This window comes from Chlamydomonas reinhardtii, chromosome 9 (assembly GCF_000002595.2).
Source record: "Chlamydomonas reinhardtii strain CC-503 cw92 mt+ chromosome 9, whole genome shotgun sequence".
NCBI lineage: Eukaryota > Viridiplantae > Chlorophyta > Chlorophyceae > Chlamydomonadales > Chlamydomonadaceae > Chlamydomonas > Chlamydomonas reinhardtii.
This window is the reverse complement of record NC_057012.1, coordinates 3,379,543-3,398,980: the sequence shown is the minus strand read 5'-3', so window position 1 is coordinate 3,398,980 and position 19,438 is coordinate 3,379,543. Positions and strand designations below refer to the sequence as shown.

Sequence of the window (19,438 nt, the reverse complement as noted above, 5' to 3'; positions counted from 1 at the left end):
CTCCATACGGCTACATACTGGCTTAACGGGCTATTTCAACCAATGCATGTCATTAATACATCAGCTATCGTCTATCCGAAAGGGATAAATTCGCTTTTGAATTTTTGTCAAACCTGGCGAAACGAGTTCGGTAGTAAGCTGCCGGAACTCCAATAGCAGTCACCCATTCTGTGAGTAACTGGAAACAAGCATGGGACTGAACCTGGAGCCGGAGCGAGGCCCTCGGACATCCAGCCCGAGGATGGTCGCCGCCTGGGCTCTTGTCGCAGTTGGCTTGCTGGCTGTTTTGAGCAACGCAACCTCGCTGGAGTCCTACCTTGGAAGCGGCGGCGCCGGGCGGCCTCCTGTGGGTGGCGTGGTCGGGGCGTTGCTTGTGGCAGTCGGGGGCTGGGGTGCGCTCGCCGCAACCAACACGACGGGCGGCCTGGTCTCCAGAGATGCCGTTTTAAGAGCGCTAGGCACTATACTTGTGGCCGCTGCGTTGTTCATCAGTGCTCAAGGGGGCCGGCAAGTAGCCAGCCCGGTAGAGTTGTAGCTAGCGGTGGCGTACACTGGAGGAACACGCGGGTAGCGGCGTGATTGGTACCGGTACTACGGCGTGATTGGTACTACCGGTACGGCGAGGGTAGCGGCGTGATTGGTATGTGCAAGAATGTGCACAAAAAAGCTACTACAAGGGTCCAAGACTTGGGATCAGAAGCTACAAACGCACACACTGCTGGTGGCGGTACCTGCGCTGCACTGGCAGGAGCGGCCTGGCTCCGCTCCACCGCAAGCAGGTTGGTGCCAACTGCCCTGCCAGCACCCGGTAACATCATCGTGGGGAGATACCTGCACGATGGTATCCACGTCTTAGTTGCAGCCGAGACGCACGACTCAGTCAAGGTTACTATGTTGATCCTGCTTGTCTCGCTTCTGCAGGGTCCGCGAGCGGCGGTGCTGGACCCCGATGGTGGCAGCGACTCAAGCGACGGCAGCGTGGGGCCCGGCACCGGCGTATAATGCGGAGCGGGTGGGGAGGGCAAGGCCACATGTAGTAGCAAAGCGGCGCCGGCACGCAGGTTGTGGCCGGCCGGTGTCAGGGCTGGTGCATGGTGTGGGAGTCAGCAGGCGAACACTGCACTTCCTGGGCGGGCAACCAGCAGGGCGACGGCTGCGTGGCGCACGGCGTGTTGGACGTGTATGGGTTTGTTTGTTGCTGGACCGAGCGGACACCTGGCCCTGGTGGTGCTTGCAAAAACTGACCCCAGCTATGCCCGGGGGTGTGAGGCTGGTCTGGTAGTGCAGCGACACCGTGACGCCACTTTCCCGCTGAGCGCAGCCCACCTAGGAGTCCACACGTGCGTACGTACCCGTACGGTAGCCGGTAGCGCCCGTCGACGGTACCCGCCCGCGATGTGGAGGTCGCAGTGCTTTGCTTGCCGTCTAGCACTGGCGCGGGCATTCAAACATGCCGTCCGGCCTAGGTCTGTGACATGCGGAGTACTCATGCATGCGGGTTTGTCCAGCGCTAGCCCTCGTAGGCCGTTTGATTTATACACGTGTCGCAGGTACTGGGCATAGGTCAAACACATGGTGGCCATCGCGTGGGAGCACGGTGATGGCAGAAGCCAGGGGCACTCCGGTTGGCGCGGGTAACTGGCAGCAGCATTACCGTGCGTGACTAGACAGCATGGCCCACGCGAGGCCGGCGACCGCGTCAACTGCCCCGCCCCTGCTGAATGCCACATCAATTCGCTTGCTCACGACCATCACTCGTGCCAGCTATCGGTACTCAGCAAGTGGTGCTGCCTGCCCCTCTCGCCCAGCCATGTTCTCCACAACCACCGTCCGTCCTCAGCCGCAGTATCCCACAGCGCCCGCGCCACCGCGCGAAGTCATGGGTGTCCCTGAGTACCGGGGCACGCCGACCAGGTGTCTCATCCTACAAATGCCGTCATATGCGTCGAGCAAAGCCATTTTCCATGGAGTGCGGAGGATCCTGAATTACGTGAAAATCATACACATGTCCTACTCAGGCCCTTGGATGGGCTATCCAGCTATTGCAGCCGCAACACAGCTAAAGGCACGAGAGGGTGACCCAGCCGTCCTTGTGGTCTGCCGTAGTGATGCTACCCAGACAGCAAGCAAAGGTTCAAAAGTATTATGCCCTTTGACTGACAATACAAGCAGGACGCCTGCGCTTTCCAAAGCGCCCACACCCGCACACGCCCCACGCGCTGTCACTTGGGCACACGTCCCGCAACCTCAGCAGCTGCTGCCACTGGTGCTTCACGCAAGATTTCCGGTTATATCACGCAGGTCTGTACGGTGCAGCACAGTTGATTCGCCTGCACACCCCTACATCCGTGACCTGCCTCACCAACACAGGCATGGCCCCTACCTGCTCCAACCCAAACCTTAGCGGTGATTGCCACCTGCGCTTCTCGGGCGGTAACCACTCAGCAACCCCATGTGCTCATGGCTTTCGAACCCACATCAAATGCATGGCGGTGGTGAGCCCATGAACAAGTCTACGGGTGATGCCGATGCCGCCACAGCCCCACACCCAACCTCACGGTACCCCTGCATCCCCATGAAGTTTGAAAGAAGTGCCGCAACCAACCATGCGTTGTACGTCATGCGTGTCCATGCGTGATTGCCCGTGAAGTGCAATGAACCAAACCAATTGCCTGTCCGGACACGTGCCGCGTGCACTGGAAAACGCCGAAAGGCGGGAAATACGATCGCATCCCCGCTCAAGCGCCGCCGCAAGCGCACGCACATGCTATCACAAGGCGCGGGCTCATGCCCACAGCCCTGGAGAGTTGGAGGTGCAGTGGTGCACACGGCCTAAAACCGTCGTGTCGCGTGCCACCCAGAATGTCACAGACCCGTGACTGAGGCTGGACACGCTTCTTTGAAGCAGCTCGCACCCCACAACAAATAGTAATAATGCTAGAAAGGTTTCCATGTGACCAAAAGGCTTGTATGCGCACCGCCGGTCGCCCTTACTGTGCCTCACACTGACACATTGAAATTGACTGATCAGCAGAGCCACCATGCGCACCGCTACCGCTGTAGCCGCTTGTAGCAGTCCCGGCTGCAGCGCTCCTTGCACACGCCCTCAGCATAAGGCTGGCGGGGCTCTTGAAGCGGCAGCTACCCGGCCACCGCATTTTCCATGCCCCTTCCTTGGCCGCCTTCCCACCTGTACGCGCGTGTGCGGGCCCGGCAGCCGTCGCTGACAGGGTCTCCACCGCCACGTGCGAGCACTCCGAGCGGTCCTCGGTGCCCCGCAAGTGTGTCGTGACAAGTTGTGGTGCCTGATGTGTCGAGATGGACCCCTGAGGGGTTTCGACCACTCGCCACAGCTGCGCCCGACTCGGCCGCACTGCAAACCTGGACCAGCTGCAGAGCATCCACCTCGATATGCGCGCCACCCGCTGCCCACAATACCATCGCGCGGTTGATCCTAAGCCAAACTGCCTCTTACCAATCCCCCAACCGCCTTGCACTGACGTTACGTCAACCAATTTGCACGCGCAGCGCGCGGTCATCTATTGCCCCTTGCAATGGGACGTCCAACACCACAAAGCATTTGCACTAATCAACAGTTCCCGTCGACTTGTCCTCGGCCGGAGCTCACAATGTAGGCGGCCGCCACCAGACACACAGACCAGGCAGGCACGGACAGGGGCAACCCTGGGGGGCTTCGCCCCCCCTGGATCGCTTCGCTCGGGGGGCTCAGCCTAAAACCCTAAAAAAACGCCACCAGACACACAGAAAATGGAGCACATAGGTACAGCAAACGCAACCGGGCGACTATGTGTGACGCTGTAAACTTCAAACAACATAACAAGCCCCGCGACAAAACGCCAACTGCGTGAGGGCAACCCTTATGTTTAGATGTACTCCCGCTGCGCTGGAAGTACGCCGCCTGTGAGCGAGCTGAGCAGCTGCTCCAGGTGCTCCTCCACGGCTGTAGCGGTGGGACGGTTCTGGGGTTGGCGCTGTGGGCACGAACACGCATCGCGGGGCGAGGAGGTGATGCACAGGCGTGAATGGGGTGCGCAAGGCATGAGGCTGCAGGAGCCGGTTTGAAAGGACTGTGCGCGAGAAGCGGCAGCTGCAGCACCGCGAGGCGGGTGTCAACGTGCCGGGCAGCTTAGTCTCAGTGTCGGTACACGATCAAGGCAACACAGGACCACACGCACCTGCAGACAGTGCAGCGTGACCGCGCGGTAGGCCTCTGGGCACGTGGGCGGGAAGGCGGGGAAGATGGAGCAGTACCGCGGGCCCTGGTCCGTGCGCACGCCAGCCCGGCGACCGTTGTAAAGCTCCCTGTGGATGGCAAAGCAAGCAAGGTTACGCAGAGGACATACGGTAGTATCAAGGGCACCTACGCCAGGACCTGATTGCATCCAGGCCGTCCGACGGAGCTGCGCCACTACACAGCGCATCGGGACCCTAACCGCACCCACCACAGGATGACGCCGAGCGAGAACACTGCAACAAAGAGCAAGGCGCAGTGCGGTGGCGACACAGCAGGGTTAGGACTGAGCCATGATACCGCTGGTGGCAAGTTTGAGCAAACAGCAGCAAGGCCATGCAAGGAAATGCGATTGGCTGCGCTTCGGCTTACCATCTGAGGCAGGGCCGACTTGCGCCTGTGCGCGGAGTCCAGCGGGGCGGCACACGTGCGAGTACAGTCAGTGCACAGTGGCACCCGGATACCAACCAGCGCCATGCGCTTCAACACACTTGCACAATCAAGGAAAACGCTGCGGCACATAGAGTGTGGGTGTGGGCCCCTGCTCCTCCCACCTTAAGCACGACGGCGGGGCACATGTAGAACATGGTGCCCATGCGCACGTTGGACAGGTGCGTGCGGTGCTGCGGCAGCAGCACGCTCAGACCGAAGTCGCCGACCTTGATTGCGTAGCCGGACGGCTCGATGGGGTCGCGCTTGAGCAGCACGTTGTTGGGGTTCAGGTCGCCTGTCGCGTCGGAGCGCGAGGCACACACACCGTCAAACGAGCATGCACCCTGGTGACCCCTTCTCGCTCGCCCCCTAGCAAGGACCTCCTCAAATGCCGGCATCGGCCTCAGTGGCGTGCGGCGGGCTGCTCACCGTGAATGATGCGTTTGGAGTGCAGATGCGACAGCGCACGGGCGATGCCCAGAGCCAGACCCACGATCGACGGCTGCGAAGGGCAATGACCAACAAGGGTAAAGAAACAGACGTGATGTGACAACTGGCGTTGTGCGAGTTCCGTACATCGTGTGTATCAGGTGGCCCGCATCAACGCAGCAGCACGCACCAGGTCCACTTGGCCATTGCCCATCCAAATGGACTTGTGACCGTACAGCTTCCGCAGAGGGCCGCCGTCCGCAAACTCCTGCACGATGTACAGCCGCCAATCCTGCGAGGCCGAGCACGCAGCCACGACCAAGTTAACGTAGCGCACGCCAGATGCAATCGATTAAGCTGTAACTGTAACTGTGACAAGCTGGAACAGGGCGCGCTCTGTGTTCACGTCAACAAGGCGCTGCCAGGACTCAACGACTCACCACAATTTGGGTCATGGCGCGGCCCATCATGCCGCCGCCGCCGCCGGACGGCTGTGGGCCCAGCCCGGTGCCGCCGCTTGGCTCCTGTGAGCTGCTGCCAGCCGACGCCGTGCTGTTCACAACACCGATGGGCTGTAGCTCGCTCGCATAGGTGGCCTGCAGGATCAGGCCAGGAAAGTCACGATGCGCCAAGTACCAGCAAGCAGGGATCGTAAAGTGCAACGCCCACCAAACGCCAATGCATTACCCGACTAACTGGCGGAACGGACACGCCGGACATGCAAGCAAGACAAACTTAACCAGACGGTGATGCCCCCTTTTGCTTGTGCCTTTGAGCGCACTCACGATGATGTTCTGATGGCTGATGGACTGGCATAGCGCGGCCTCCGACAGCGCCCGGCGGCGGCTGTCCTGGGAGGCCGTGAACACCACCGTCTTGATGGCCACCGGCAGGCCCTGCCAAGTGCCCTTGTACACCTGCACGGAGGCCAGATGTCAAGCGTGTTACGAGGGCGGGAGCGCGAGCGGCTGGTCCAGGAAATGCAGCCAGCTGCCGGGCCCTTGTATTGTTTTGCACAAACCTCTCCGCCACCACATGCAGTCATGCTACGGTCAGCACTATGTCCTTGTCCACCGCGCCTCACCGTGCCGAAGGAGCCGCTGCCGATGACGCCCTCTAGCTTGATGGCCACGTCCTTCACGTTACTGCGCAGCTCCGCCGCCATGCGACCCAGCTCCGCCAGCATGTCAGACGGCGGTTCCACCAGCTGCTGCTGCTGTTGTTGTTGCTGCACACGGCTGCTGCTCACCTCGCCCGACGGCGTCGCCCCGCCGGCGTCCTCACGGCCCGGACCCGCCACTGCTCCCGACGCCAGCCCTGTGCCTGCCTCGCCGTTCCCGGCCGCGGCAGCCCCGCACGCTGCGGCTCTCGCTGCGACAGCGGCCGCAGCGGGCGCGAGGTTGTGGGCGGGCGTGCCCGACATAGAGAGGTTCGGCTTCCGCGGCTGCGGCTCGTTTTGCTGCAGCTGCGCGGACGTGGGCCGCAGCAGTGACCCGCCACGACGCGAGCCGCCGTTTGCGACCTGCTGCTGTTTGGTCACCTGGCCAGATGTCTCCTGATCCTCCCCAGCCTTCGTTTCCGCTCCCGCCTCGGGCTCGACGCTGAGCGTCTGGGCCTGCTGCTGGTTCTGCACAGAGTAGCTGATGTCTCCGCCGGCCCGCTCGCTGGTGCTGACCAGCTGGAAGGACTGGTGGTGTGTGTCGCTGGCGCACGGCGCATCGTCATCGTCATCGTCGTCCAGGTCCCGCTCTTCAGCCTGCGTGGGATGGCATGGCAGGTGATTCAGCTCAGGCGCCATTCCAGGTGGCTCAGGCGCAGTACTCAGTACCAACTGAAAAGTAGCACTCGACAGCTCCCGACCAGCAACACCAGTCGTGGGGGCCTGCCATGTGCCAGGCCCAGCTATAGCAGCCGTGCTTGTCCATCACCCTTTGAAGCTGCACAGCAGCCCCCCCCCCACATCCCAGCGCTACCAGCCCTTTAACGCATCACCGCCCCAGCGCACTCACCGCTAGCATGGGTGTCCACTCCGGCAGCGGCTGGTTTTCGTCCAACCCCATGAATATGCCGTCGACGGCGCCGCTGCCCTGCGCGCCGCTGCCTTGCATCGCACCGCTGCCCTTGCCGTCGCCGTTGGACTCAACGTCCGCGCCGCCGGGACCAGCCGACTTAGTGTACGCCTGCTGGCGCTTGTGCCGGCGCACCCACACCAGCACCCCGACACCCAGGACCAACAGCACCACCACAGGCACCACCACTGCCGGCACGACCTGGCGGAGCCGTGGAGAAGAGAGGCGCGAGTGTCAGTCGCGCAGAGCAAGTGGCAACTCAATTGCGTTCCACTTCACCGCAACCCGTGAAGTCCAAGGAAGCCTCATTGCTAGCCAAGCCCATGCCTGCCAGTTATTTCTTACCACGGCCACATTGGAACTGCTTTCGTCGCTGGGCGCAGCGCTGGGTGACGCCGAGGGTGACAGGGTGCGGTTGCCTGCATCCAGCTGTTGCAGCAGTAGCGCCACGCATTCACTGCCTGCAGGGTGCAAGAAATGGCAGCATGGCAATAAGGAAAGCCGGCGACATGTAGAAGTCACTGCGTCACGTTCACCGCGCGTGCTCGTAAGTGCTGAACGCACGCACCTGGCTTCTTGCTGTCCAAGCATGACTGGGGCACGAAGTTGTCAACTGCAAAGAAGGCAGCAAACCGGTATGTATGCGGTTAGGGAGGGGGTGTGGCCACTGGTGCCACCGCATGTGCAATCGCCGAGAGGCAAAAGTTCGTTACGGCAGCAGTTGCACACATACGGGCATTCAGTGTGCCGAGTGGCGCGTGCGATCGTGCAACTGCGTGGCGGGCTTTTAATCGCATGACACGCATCGAGCCTGGCTCGTACCTCCATAGTAGCTTCGCTGGGTGCTGTACGTGTAGCCGCCGTAGTAAAGACCCTACAGCCCACACCAGCAATCAGTTAGTGAGGCAAACCGGCGTCGGTGCAGCTGAAAGTCTCTGCCCTCGCGTATGCAAACGAGGCAAAAACCACTGGGACGGGCTCACCTGAAAGGCCAAGCTGCTGTCCGGCGCGGTGGTGGTCTGGTAGTCGAGCCTGCCGACACACGCAGACACACGCCGTCATGAAATGCATACCTTCACCTCATCAGGCAGCCCACGCCTACGCCTCAGCCACTGCCCTCCTCCCGCCCCTTCTAAGCCCAGCTACGCCCGCAGCTCACATGCTGATGGCTTCGGAATAGTTGACTCGCTGGCTTGACCGCGTGGTGGCGTAGCTCCAGTCCTTGATAATGAACGCTACCTGGGGCCCGCTCACGTTTGTAGGCCGGGTGGCTGCGCAGCATTCCGGATGCCAAGGTTGAGGATTTTCTAGTATAAATCATGGGTAAGCAGCGGCCCTTTGCATTGACTGGCGAGGACCTGGTCACAGTTACAGCAGTTGCTCGCAACCCCGTGCAGTGGCGTGAGTGCTTCACAAGTCGACAACGCACGCACCAGCAAGCATGTTGACCATCGCCGCCTGCACGCAACACATCGCAAAATACTTGTCATAACCGGACGCCTGAGATCGAGAAGGTTTGTATGCAGCGGCCGTCCTGCCACGTGCATACACCTGCGCCCACGCACCTCATAGGGCAGACCCGCTCTGCGCCGCTGCATGCAGTCCTCAAATACCACTGCAGACAGCAGCGAATATGGCTGTAAGCAGCACGGTCGTCGTAGACGTGCTAGGACAACAAATAGCGCGGCAGATCTCCACCTAGGCTTGACTTGCCAACGCACTCACCCCATGCTCCGATGCTTTGCCGCAAAGGCCGAAACGTCGGGCCCACCGTATCTGCATATCACCAGAGAGACCCAATTAGGTCCTTGCCAGCCTAGTCCTTTGAACGGTCCTTGGCTCTTGACAGGTGTGCTCCGGTAAGAGGCGTGCACTATCAACAATGCTTACCGAAATGGTTGACGATCTTTGTCCGAGCCAAATGTAAGCCAACCGAGGCGGGAGCAAGGCAGATGGGGGTCGTCAGCGCGCTGTGGGGTGCAGACGATATCAGAGGAGCCACTGCCCTGCGTGCGCTGACAACCCGCCCCAAACTCAGAGACCACTGCAAAAGACCCTTGTTAATACACCATGCGAGCAGCGCATCTATTTTGGCAGGAGTGACTTCAGACCCAACCACCCGCCACCTGAGACACACTTCCCCGCTTGCCCCTAGCAAAACATTGCCCTCCCCCCGTGCCCCAATCATGTTAACAACCAAACATACCTCAAGGCCCCGGAAGGTCAAGCGAAACCCTGACGATACTTGGAAAAGCATGATGAGTGACGAGAAATCGAGGAGCACGTAGGTGCGTGACGCCAATCGGTCAGGTGTTGCTGTCACGGTGACGTTCCGGTCGATGGTGACGGGGATACTGCCCCACTCAGCTCCGCTCAGAACGAGGGAGTCATTTAAGACGACGGTTTCCACTGCCTGGTTCGCCAGCGCCGCCTGGAGCTCCTTGGTGCTGGCAACTGGTACGCTGCTGCCGAAACTGCTGGTTTGCGCCCAAGATACGCGCCCAAGTCCAGACAGCAGCAGAAGGCAGCCCCAAGCGCAAGTCAAAGTCCTCCGCAAGCCCCAGAAGCTGCCCATATTTGCGCCCAAGTGAAACAGTGTGCCCATACGGCGTCTAGCGAACTGAGCAGGCCATAGTCGGAAGCCCCTTTTGTGTGCGCGTCGCTGAAAGAGGTCCAGAAAGCCCAGAAAGAAGGTTGAAGTGCACAATAAAATTGCAAGTGTAGAAACACGGTTTAAGTGCCTGGGGAACGCCTTACTCCAAGCTTTGGTCAATCGTGGAACTGTGAAGTTCGCCAACCTGTGGAGCCCGCCAGCGAAATGGTGCGCGTCGCTTTATACCAAAACCAATTTGGTGTTATAGTCGATCAACCCCCGCCAACTCAGCACGCACTCCCAGCCATCCCCTCCAATCCACAGTCGTTCAACGCACCCCCGCCAGGTCAAGCCCGAATCCCAGTAATCATAGCGGCTACCTCCAACCAAAAGACCCACATGCACAGTCCTAGCGCACTGAAGCACAAGACAGGCAGATTGTTAGATACCGTACTACATCACCCTGTACAGCTCCCCTCCATCACCCGCCCTCGTGCTCTGCTGCCGGCTCACACGTGGTATAGCGCCTCCATACATCAATCGCTGTAAACAAAGGTGGATGCTGTGCAGTATTTGTGGCGCATCGTGTGTGTGAATACAATCAGTGCTGCCGGCACCGTAAGACCTGCCAGCCGTTCATGCGTCAGTTACTTGTGCACACGCCCGTTTCAACTTGTGTGAGTAACCGCCGCCCCTGGGTACAGCTGTTGTTGCCCCTCGCCTCGTGAGTATACAGTTCATTCTTCGAGCCCTGACTGGTTGCAGAATGCTCACATGACTAGGCCCCGGCGATCCTCGACCGCCAATGGGGTAGCAAGGAGGGAGCCTGTTCGTGCGGCGCCGCTGCGGGTCGAGGGGGAGCTCGCTGCCAAGTCATCTGCGTCGGTCGCACCCCCCTGTCGCGCCACCAAGTGCCGCGAGGCAAGGAGAGGCTGCAAGCCGGGGCCAGTCCGCACCTCCGTCGGCTCTGCGGTGGGACGGCGTTTGGAAGCCATTGCGGTGGGACAGGGTTTGCAAACCATGGTGTGCTGTGGAGCACACAAAGTCACTGCTGGATGGTAGCCCCCATCATGCAGCCAAATCTGCTTGGGGACCTCATACACCTACCGCGGAACTTGTCGCTGAAATGCGTGTGAACATCAGCGCTGCCCAGCGCCGTGACCTTCTCAGCCTTCTTGCTGCCTGACCGATGGAACAACGCCGACAGCTTCGAAGGCTTGTGCTCCTTTTCCACGCCTGGTGCGGCGCTCCATGCCGCACTCGAATGTGCTGGCTGCGCCGCCGCTGCGGACGGTGATGACGCCGTCACATGGGCCGCAGGGCTGCGCGGCACTGTGGTCGCTGCCGTGGACGCGGAACCCGTGTGGGCTGACGCCGGCGCGTCATCTTCTACGGCTAAGTTTCCAAAGGACCAAGCATTCGTGGCACGTGCTGGCGCAATGGGCTGACCGCGGTAGCCTCCTGGGGGCGGTGGCGCGGCGCTGTGCGCCATATCCCCGCGGCCTCCGGCCGCGTCAGTATGCTGCTGCCTGCTAACCACCATAACGGGGCTGTTGGTTGCGTCGTCGCCATGGTCAATTTCTACGAAGCGTATGGGGTTTAAGGGGATGCTTGTTATGCCTTTGAAGGGTAGGGAGTGTGAAACGACCGCCATGCCGGACCGCACAGCCGCGCACGTCCCAGTTGCGGGGGCACCCCAGTTGCGCCCCCGCAAACGAAATGGGCCAGCGCGATTGTCAACGCAGCTGTAGTATCTATGTAACGCATTAGTTGCGCCAGTCGTGCCTGCGCACCTTCCTCGCATTCGACGTCCTGCGTGCTGTCGTCACCGCCTCGGCGGCCGCGACTGAATGCCTTCTTCAACCTACAAGAACAAAATGTAGTACTCAGTATCTAATCGTCGACGCGCCGTGAAAGCCGTTGTGAAACCAAGCGTACGCTCACCCGCGGAGCATTTCGAAGTTCCCCTAATTGGTACTGTGTCGCTAGGTGTATATGAGGCCGTAAGGGTTTTGTGACGCTGCGTTGTGCAAAAAGTCAACCATCGGCATTGGATTCAGTCTGCTTGCAGTTTCTCTCGCGCAGTCGCGCTCTTAATTGATACATCCAAAGCGTACTGGTATTACTCGTGGTGGTTCGAACCCACTGGCATGCAAATAAGAGACGACTAGGTTCTAGGGCACCTACTGGCAAGCGCACAGCTAGCGCTGCCTTGCGCGCACACGTAGCGATGGCGTGCTTCAGGCCGAAAGCTGACATTCCGAGCAAGAAAGGTAATTCCGCCCGGCACAGTATGGGCAGCGCCGATGTCGCGTTGGGGGGATAACGATGAGGGGAGGCGCTTCGAGGTGGCTCGTGGCACATCTCCATTTATTAATTATTCCGCATAGTCGAAAAGAATCACGAAATTGTTGGTGGAGGGGACCTTCTCGTCTGCAAGCTACCCCACGAAGCTACCCCTGCTGGGGCCCCCGTACAAAGTGGTTGGACGGGACCTTCTCGTCTGCAAGCTACCCCCCGCTGCCGCCCCCGGTGAGCGACCCCTCAACTTCATGTGCACGCCCCCCTTTGTAGTGGTGCTGCTTGAGCTTGAGCGGGCAAAGAATGGCTTGGAGTCAGAGAATGCGGCTCTCAAACAAAAGCTTGTGGACGTCCAGTCCCAGTTGGTGGCAACAACGAAGCAACGCGACGTGCTAGCGGGCCAACGCACGGACCTCAGTTCACAGCTGCAGACTCTGCAAGCGCAAGATGGCGAACGGCAGTCGCAGCTGGCGTCCTTTCAATCACGCCTGCAGGCCTCAACCCAGGCCTCCATGCAGTACCTCGCGGCACGAACGGAGGCGGCGGCCGCATCAGAGGCTGACGCCACCAAAAGCCTTGCCAAGCGGGCGGCGGATGTGGTGGTGCTGCAGGCTGATTGTGTGCAGGGCGGGGCGCCTGCTGCCCTGGCACCAGAGGATGGCTCTACCGCCAAGCCGCTGGCATCGCCGCGAGGGCAGACGGATGAAATCTCAGCCGAGCAAAAGCCTGTGGAGGTGGCGATGGGCGCCAACGCGACCTCAGCGGCTGGCAACGGCAGCCCCAGGTCCGTTGCTGAAGCCATGGCGGGCGTTGCGGATGCGCAGGAGACCCTGCTGACGCACCTGGCGGCCATGCAAGCCGCGTTGAAGCAGTCTGACGAGGACCGGAGGGCGCTGCACTCCGACTTCACGCGCATCCGCAAGAAGCTGGAGACGGCTGAGGCAGCTGCGGCGGAGCAGCGCCGGGTGCTGCAGATGCAGTGTGAGGCGCTGCAGCAGGAGAACAGCCAACTCACAGGTGGGGCAGGCCGCAAGCTGAATGGTCGGTTGCTTCCAGAGTTTTGCTTTTGCGGCTGGCCGAAACAACTGCGTGTGACTTGTGACTTGACCATTGATGTGAACTGCAGAGATGAACCAGGAGGTGAAGGGCCAGCTGGACACTGTTCTGTGAGTGACGTCCTTGCTATGACACGCCGATGCCTCCGCTTCATTGGCAACGGGCATTACAGGGGGGTTGGGGAGATGGGTGGCGCTTGGGTTGGTATAAAGCGTGCCTTAAACGCCTGGCAATCCGGGTTCGGCTTGAGCAACCACATAGCGGCATTAGGTAATTCACATGCTAGCCATATCCTCATGCGCCTATATGGTGCCGCCTGCTATTGCGCTCGCAGTGGCGAGCTATCAAATGGAAAGAAGACCTGGAATGCCGACGCGGCGCAGGTGGGTTGCGCCTGACTGGGCCTCGTCTGCATTGCAGGATTCGCGCCACCATGTTACTATTGTTCGGCCTGTTCGTCACACCCGCGTATCACCACCCGCCCTATCCACGTGTGCAGCTGGCCAAGTACCTGGCGGACATGGAGGCAGCCAACGGGCGCGTGCGGGTGGCGGAGGCGGAGGCGCGCAGCCTGCAGGCCCAGCTGGCGGAGGCCGGCGCGGCGGCGCAGCAGGCGGCGGAGCGGGAGGCCGCCACACAGGAGCAGGCGCGTGGGTGCGCACCTGGAGCAAATTGCTGTCATGTTACGGCAGTACTTCTCCGGGCCACCAGCATTACTTGTTGTGGCTCTTTGTCTCGTCTTTGATGTCATGTTGCTGCAGCTGGCGAATGCGGGCACGGAGCTGGAGACGGCCCGCACGGCGCTTGCGGCGCGTGAGGAGGAGCTCACTGCGGCGCGGGCCGAGCTGACCAAGCTGACGGGCGAGCTGTCCCACCAGCAGCAGCTGTACCAGTCCGCCGCTGCCGAGGTGGGGCTCGGCGCCGGAAGGGACAGGAATCCCGGTGCAAATAGTAAAGCAGGGGGTGCCGTAGTGCCGTGCCTTCAACGCTCAATGCATGCCACCGGTAGCGACCAACTACCTTCCTTAGCATCAAGTTTTGGGGGGGATTGCCAGATGGCCGGAAACTTGGCGTCTCTGCACCCAAGCTTACCGACCACCAGCCAGCAGCAACCGGGATGCTGCTTCACTTGGTCTGCCCGGTTTGGCTTCTCGCCACCACACACCGGGCAGAAACCACCCCCCCGGACCAGCAACCAACCTGAATCAACACAGCACTTGCACCCCAACAATGAGGAAAGGCCCCCATGTCGTCAGCCAAAGCAACAAACGCTGAAAGAAAGGAGAGGGGGTGGGCGGGCGGGCAACAAAAGAGAGCGCCAGCAAGCGCACGCGGCCTCCTAACCAGGAACTCGATAGCTTTCCGAAGCACGGCGGCATAAGTTGCTCGCTCATCAGCTACCGTACGCAAACGTAACTTAATAAAACAAACCACACAGAAAGACAGCATTTAAGACCTCGATGTGATGGTGAATGCGGCCTTCAGAGCGACACACGAAACCCCGGGCCCTGCACTTCTTACCCCCTGCAACTGAACCACCTCCCGCTCAAACACTGCTCCCTACTTCAAAACTTGTTTTAAGCTCCGGTCAGTCGGCAAGCTCCTGGAGCCTTCGCTTAAAACAGCCCTTTGGCGCGTTGGTGCGGCATGCCCACGTGCACTGCTGTCATGATGTAAGGGTGGGTAGCCTGCCTTCTGACCGTAGCCCACGTGGCCTGTGCTCGCAGCTGCGTGACGTGCGGCAATCGGAGGCGGCGGCCAGGGAGGCGCTGGAGAGCTGCCGCGGCCAGCTCGCCACCAGCCAGCGCGACCTGGCCGCGGCGCAGCAGCAGCTGGCGGTGCAGGGCCAAGCGCTGACAGACGCGCAGGACCAGCTGCAGGCAAGTCCACGACTTGCGCATATGCCAGTGTCGTTTGACACGTGTATGTGGATTCCGCTGCGAGTGCTGAACAATGGTTCACGCAACTTCACAGGAGAGCCGGACTGCGCTGACCACTACCAGCGACCGGCTCAGCCGTGCGCTGGCGGACCTGTCGGGCCAGGAGTCGCGCCTGGCTGAGGCCAACAGCCAATACCTCAGCAGCAAGCAGGTGGGTGCTGTCAACGGTGGCTGGGGTGCTGCTGAGATGCATGCGAGTTGCATGCTGACATCAAACACGCACACATATGCGCCAGCCTACTAGTACCGCATCAGTCTCCGCTTACAGTACCCGCACGCCCGCATTACCTTGTATGCCCGCTGTCGTAACCTCGTAGAGCGTCATCACCACCGCCAAGCAGCTGGCCACGATGGCCAAGGACCACAGCGCAGCGCTGGCGCGCCTTCACGAGCTGGACGCCGAGGCGGGCACCCTGCGGGAGCAGCTGGAGGAGGTCACCGCAGCCGAGGCGGCGGCGCGGAAGGCGGCGGAGGAGAGCTCAGCGGCGGCACGCGCAGCGCGTGACGCGGCCGAGACGGCTTCCAGTGAGGCGCGGCGGTTGCGCGCGGCCTATGACAACGCATCGGTGGACCTGCGGCGTAAGATCATGCTGCTGACGGCGATCGCGCGCATGGCCAACAAGGGCCAGGCCTCCCAGGCGGCGAGCAGCGGCCGCTCCAGCGGCGGTCAGGTGGGAAGCGGCGGGCTACCTGCGGGTGGTTGACACACCGGGACGGGACGTTCATGGTATGAGACGCAGGCACATTGGCTCGGGTTTGACGGCCACGGTTTGCACGCTGAGTCACGGCCGGCCTTCATGTGCCATAAACGACCCAGGCTGCCGAGTCAGCTGACGGCTACAGCGCGGTCGTCAGTGAGCAGCGTCTTCGACTAAAGGTGAAAGGGTCGTTGGCAGCGCGTCCGTGTTGCCCTCCACAGCCGCGTAAACAGTACACCCTGAGGTCATTCTGCCAGCCACGGTCTCGTGATGGGATGTGAGCCGTGTGACGCCGCCTGTGCTGCAGATCTGCGAGTCGCCGCTGCCGCTGCTGGGCGCCCTGACTGCCGGCATCATGGACAGCAGCCGGCTGCGGCACCTGGCGCTGGACCTGGACACGTCGCGGGAGGTCACTTGGGAGAAGGTGCGGCGTGGTCGCATGGGTGGGTGCGGCGTGGGCGCGGGCGTGGGAGCGGCATGCAGGCCGTTGTACAACGGTTGCGGGGTGCGAATGCGACATGTTGAACTGTTCATCTCGTTTGGAAATTGCCAAAATGGGTGCTTCCTCTCATGCCCTGCCGGTCGTGCAGGCCGGCCTGCGCATCGTTTCTCTGGCTGCCGCCATCGGCCTCAACAACAGGTGCGACTTGTGAAATGGTTCCCAGGCGGGGCATCTCAGCACCAGGAAGATGAAGCACACCACTCGTGGCTGTGTGTGGCTGTGTATTGTGTGTGATGGTTGACGACATCGTTTGCCCTTGGCCTGCTGTGTTACGCCCGCCTGCGCAGCCTGCAAACGCTGCAGCTGGCGGGATGGACTTGGGGCGAGATGGGCAACGGCACTGCACTGCCCTTCCTGGCCCTGGGCGGCTGCGGTGGGGGCATGCTGCGCAGGTAAGGTGCTGCTGCTGCACCACGGTGTCCGCAGATGCAGGTCTGCGCAGACGCACCATATGCCGCGCATAGCTTCTGTTGTACTATGATGCCGTTAGGCAACAGGAAAGGCAGCAATCCCGTAGCCCACTGACACGTTTTCGCCGCCTATCCCCACCCACAGCGTGCAGCTAGCCACCAACCTGTTCGACGCGGAGTCTGCCGCCATGCTGCGCGACCTGCTGGCGGCGGGGCTGGTGGAGCTGGCGACCGGCTGCGACGGAGACGACGAGCTAGCGGCGGTGACAGCTGCGGCCAATGCCTCCGGCGGCCAGGTATGCGGGTTTGAGAGGCGACAGGGATTGCATCATACGGTAGCTACTTACACAGGTTACCGTCACAATAAAAACCTTGCTGTCGTGGTGCCGCACAGGGCACACTGCATCTGTACAGCGGCAATGAGCGCCTGGACGGCTGGTACCGTGACATGCTGCGGCTGGCCGCAGCGCCATCCCGGCCGCAGACCGCGTGTTCAACCGCCTCCTCAGCTGCCACCGCCGACCTGCTTGCTGTGTCAGCCTCAGCCATCTCGCTGAGTGTTACAGAGCAGGCGGCTCTGGAGTGCGACCTATCGAGTGAGGCGCTGGAGTCCCACCACATGGTGCTGGTGATGGCGGTGCTGCTCAGCTGCCCAGGGCTGAGGTGCCTGCGCCTGGACGGCAACAAGCTCGGCGGTAAGAGCGGCTTTTGGGGTTCAAGTTTATCCATAGGCGTGTGCGCTCTGAGCATCCATTCGAGTGCTTCTCATGCGTATCACCATCGAGAGATGCGGTGTCAACATGTTACTTGCAGATGGCGGCGCGGCGCTGCTGGCGCTCGGCATGGCTGGCAACACGGGCCTGCGCGAGCTCACCCTGAGCAGGTGTGTATGCAACTTGCACGACACGTGCACTTGCGCGCGACAAAACCCCACCAGCTCACGCCTCATGACCTCAAGCCTGATGCAATATCGCACGCCATGCTGATCGCCTGCTTCACCTCCTGTCGCCCCGCAGGAACTCCATTCACGCCGCGGGTGCACGCAGCCTGGCGCGCTGCCTGGACACCAACAGTGGCCTGCGCCGACTGGACCTGTCGGGGCAGCGCATGGAGGGGCTTGGCGCGGCGGGCGCTGAGGCACTGGCACAGGCGCTGCGCCTGAACAGGTGTGCGCGGCTCCACAGCGCTAGGAGCATATGCCCGTCTCGCAAGCGCACCCAACATGGTAACTCACTGCTTTCCTCTTGCAGGACGCTGGAGGAGCTCAACGTGAGCAGCTGCGGTATTGCTGGCTCCGCTGCCGCCTGCTTTGCGGGCGCCATCCGTGCCGCCGGAGCTGTGCGGCCGCGGATCTCCGCCGCCGGCACATCCCTGTCGGGGGCCGGCAGCGGCAGCGACATGCTGTCCGGCAGGGTCAGCAGCGACGGCCTGAGTGCCGGTGGCGGCGCGCTGCACGTCTTATCGCTGAGCGGAAATAACATTGATGCGCCGACCGCCAAGGCCTTGATCGTGGCGGCGGCGGAGCGGCCCGCGCTCACGCTGAACCTTTAGAGCTGAGAGGGAGGCGGACGGAGACAGATGCCGTATGATACGGTAGTAGAGGTTGCGCAACCGCGGGGTATCAAGTACATAACGCGCTCCTGCGAAGCTGCAATCCTGGTGTAGGGAAGCGTATGGTAGCAATAAACAATACGGTATAAGCGGCAAGCGCATGGGGCAAGAGTGCGGCAAGCAGGACAAGCATTAACTATCTAGACATCGTGCAGCAGAACGTGACGGCGTTAGCGAGTATAAGTGAGCTGGTGGCGTCATAGTCGCTGGGTGGAGTCAAAGCCATGTACGTGTGCGGTAAACAAGCTCAGTACGGTAGGGACGGCGAGCTGTCTCTACGCAAGCTTTCCCAGCAGACTGGCCTGGGCTTAGGGGCGGCGCGCCTAGCAGGTGAAGGCAGCGGCGCTGAGATCGCCAGCTGTAAGTGTCGTAATTTACCATACTGCCTTGGTCCTGTCTCGTGTCGGGTGGACACGATTATTGCTAGCAACGGGCAGGGTCCTCGTCGGTCTTGTCATAACCTAAGCAGCAACGGACTTCCTGTCGGTTGACAGTTGCATTGCACCCTTCCCGCCCCTGCACTACAGTGCCACACGCCCACACCTCTCACCTAGCCACAGGTGCCAAAGCGCAACCCTGCCCAATGCCCCCTGTATGCACCCGGACAAACGTGAGAACAGGGGGGGGCCGTTTCGACTGGGAAAGGCCCCATGTTCTAAAACGAAAGAGCTTGACGCGAGGACTCCAAATCCACTTTCAGAGTTTCAATCAGGGTAGTAATTGCAAAGTTATGGATGCGGATTACAATTGAAGGGACAACCCGACAAGCGGGGGCACGCCGTACCCACGCCGCGAAGGGCCATCTGCGACCCAGAGAAACAACACCCGCCCCCTGGTTGGCTGCCGACCTTCATAGTGTTACGCACATGAGTCGAAGCCAAGCCGAAGCCCGCCAAAGCCCCACCGCCACGTAACACCCCTCATCTCGTTTAGGTCTTTTGGCGGCAGCACCAACGCACAACAAGGCGCGACAGGCCAGAGGTCTGCCGACATCCCCATCAAACGCAAGCACCACACATTTTCTCGACGGCGTCACAGACGCGCAATGTCTTGGCCCGGAGGCCCATGTCCTGAAACGTCGGTGCCGAGGCACCACAAAGGGAAACCGAGCCGGAAACTGACCAAACCACCAGTACACCACAACA

The 19,438-nt window shown here is 61.2% G+C and overlaps 4 protein-coding genes across 4 annotated transcripts; 2 read left to right on the top strand and 2 right to left on the bottom strand.

The window, feature by feature from the left end:
• The first annotated feature begins 32 nt into the window (after positions 1–32).
• On the top strand, positions 33–1,628 carry CHLRE_09g388912v5 (uncharacterized protein). The gene is made up of 2 exons (XM_043065490.1): positions 33–779; positions 922–1,628. The coding sequence occupies exon 1, from the start codon at positions 242–244 to the stop codon at positions 533–535; it is 294 nt and encodes a 97-aa protein (XP_042921104.1). The 5' UTR covers positions 33–241; the 3' UTR covers positions 536–779; positions 922–1,628.
• Positions 1,629–1,638: 10 nt separating this feature from the next.
• On the bottom strand, positions 1,639–9,832 carry CHLRE_09g388875v5 (uncharacterized protein). Its single transcript, XM_001694875.2, has 21 exons — positions 9,389–9,832; positions 9,073–9,088; positions 8,908–8,958; positions 8,748–8,797; positions 8,616–8,640; positions 8,342–8,453; positions 8,166–8,214; positions 8,005–8,056; positions 7,751–7,795; positions 7,528–7,643; positions 7,123–7,383; positions 6,198–6,869; positions 5,899–6,030; positions 5,554–5,709; positions 5,304–5,405; positions 5,114–5,186; positions 4,807–4,979; positions 4,625–4,649; positions 4,464–4,488; positions 4,197–4,323; positions 1,639–3,992 (listed from the first exon to the last, which is right to left on the bottom strand). Exons 1-21 carry the CDS (start codon positions 9,755–9,757, stop codon positions 3,885–3,887), a joined length of 2,739 nt encoding a protein of 912 aa, XP_001694927.2. The 5' UTR covers positions 9,758–9,832; the 3' UTR covers positions 1,639–3,884.
• A 47-nt stretch (positions 9,833–9,879) lies between these two features.
• CHLRE_09g388838v5 (uncharacterized protein) lies at positions 9,880–11,772 on the bottom strand. Its single transcript, XM_043065486.1, has 4 exons — positions 11,720–11,772; positions 11,569–11,639; positions 10,883–11,356; positions 9,880–10,742 (listed from the first exon to the last, which is right to left on the bottom strand). Exons 1-4 carry the CDS (start codon positions 11,728–11,730, stop codon positions 10,546–10,548), a joined length of 753 nt encoding a protein of 250 aa, XP_042921103.1. The 5' UTR covers positions 11,731–11,772; the 3' UTR covers positions 9,880–10,545.
• Positions 11,773–11,896: 124 nt separating this feature from the next.
• CHLRE_09g388801v5 (uncharacterized protein) lies at positions 11,897–18,758 on the top strand. Its single transcript, XM_043065485.1, has 18 exons — positions 11,897–12,048; positions 12,350–13,093; positions 13,203–13,242; positions 13,467–13,515; positions 13,632–13,778; positions 13,894–14,040; positions 14,860–15,012; positions 15,107–15,223; positions 15,390–15,743; positions 15,890–15,949; positions 16,078–16,194; positions 16,361–16,410; positions 16,560–16,664; positions 16,828–16,978; positions 17,077–17,377; positions 17,496–17,565; positions 17,699–17,848; positions 17,933–18,758. The coding sequence occupies exons 1-18, from the start codon at positions 12,006–12,008 to the stop codon at positions 18,231–18,233; spliced, it is 3,099 nt and encodes a 1,032-aa protein (XP_042921102.1). The 5' UTR covers positions 11,897–12,005; the 3' UTR covers positions 18,234–18,758.
• Positions 18,759–19,438: the final 680 nt, after the last annotated feature.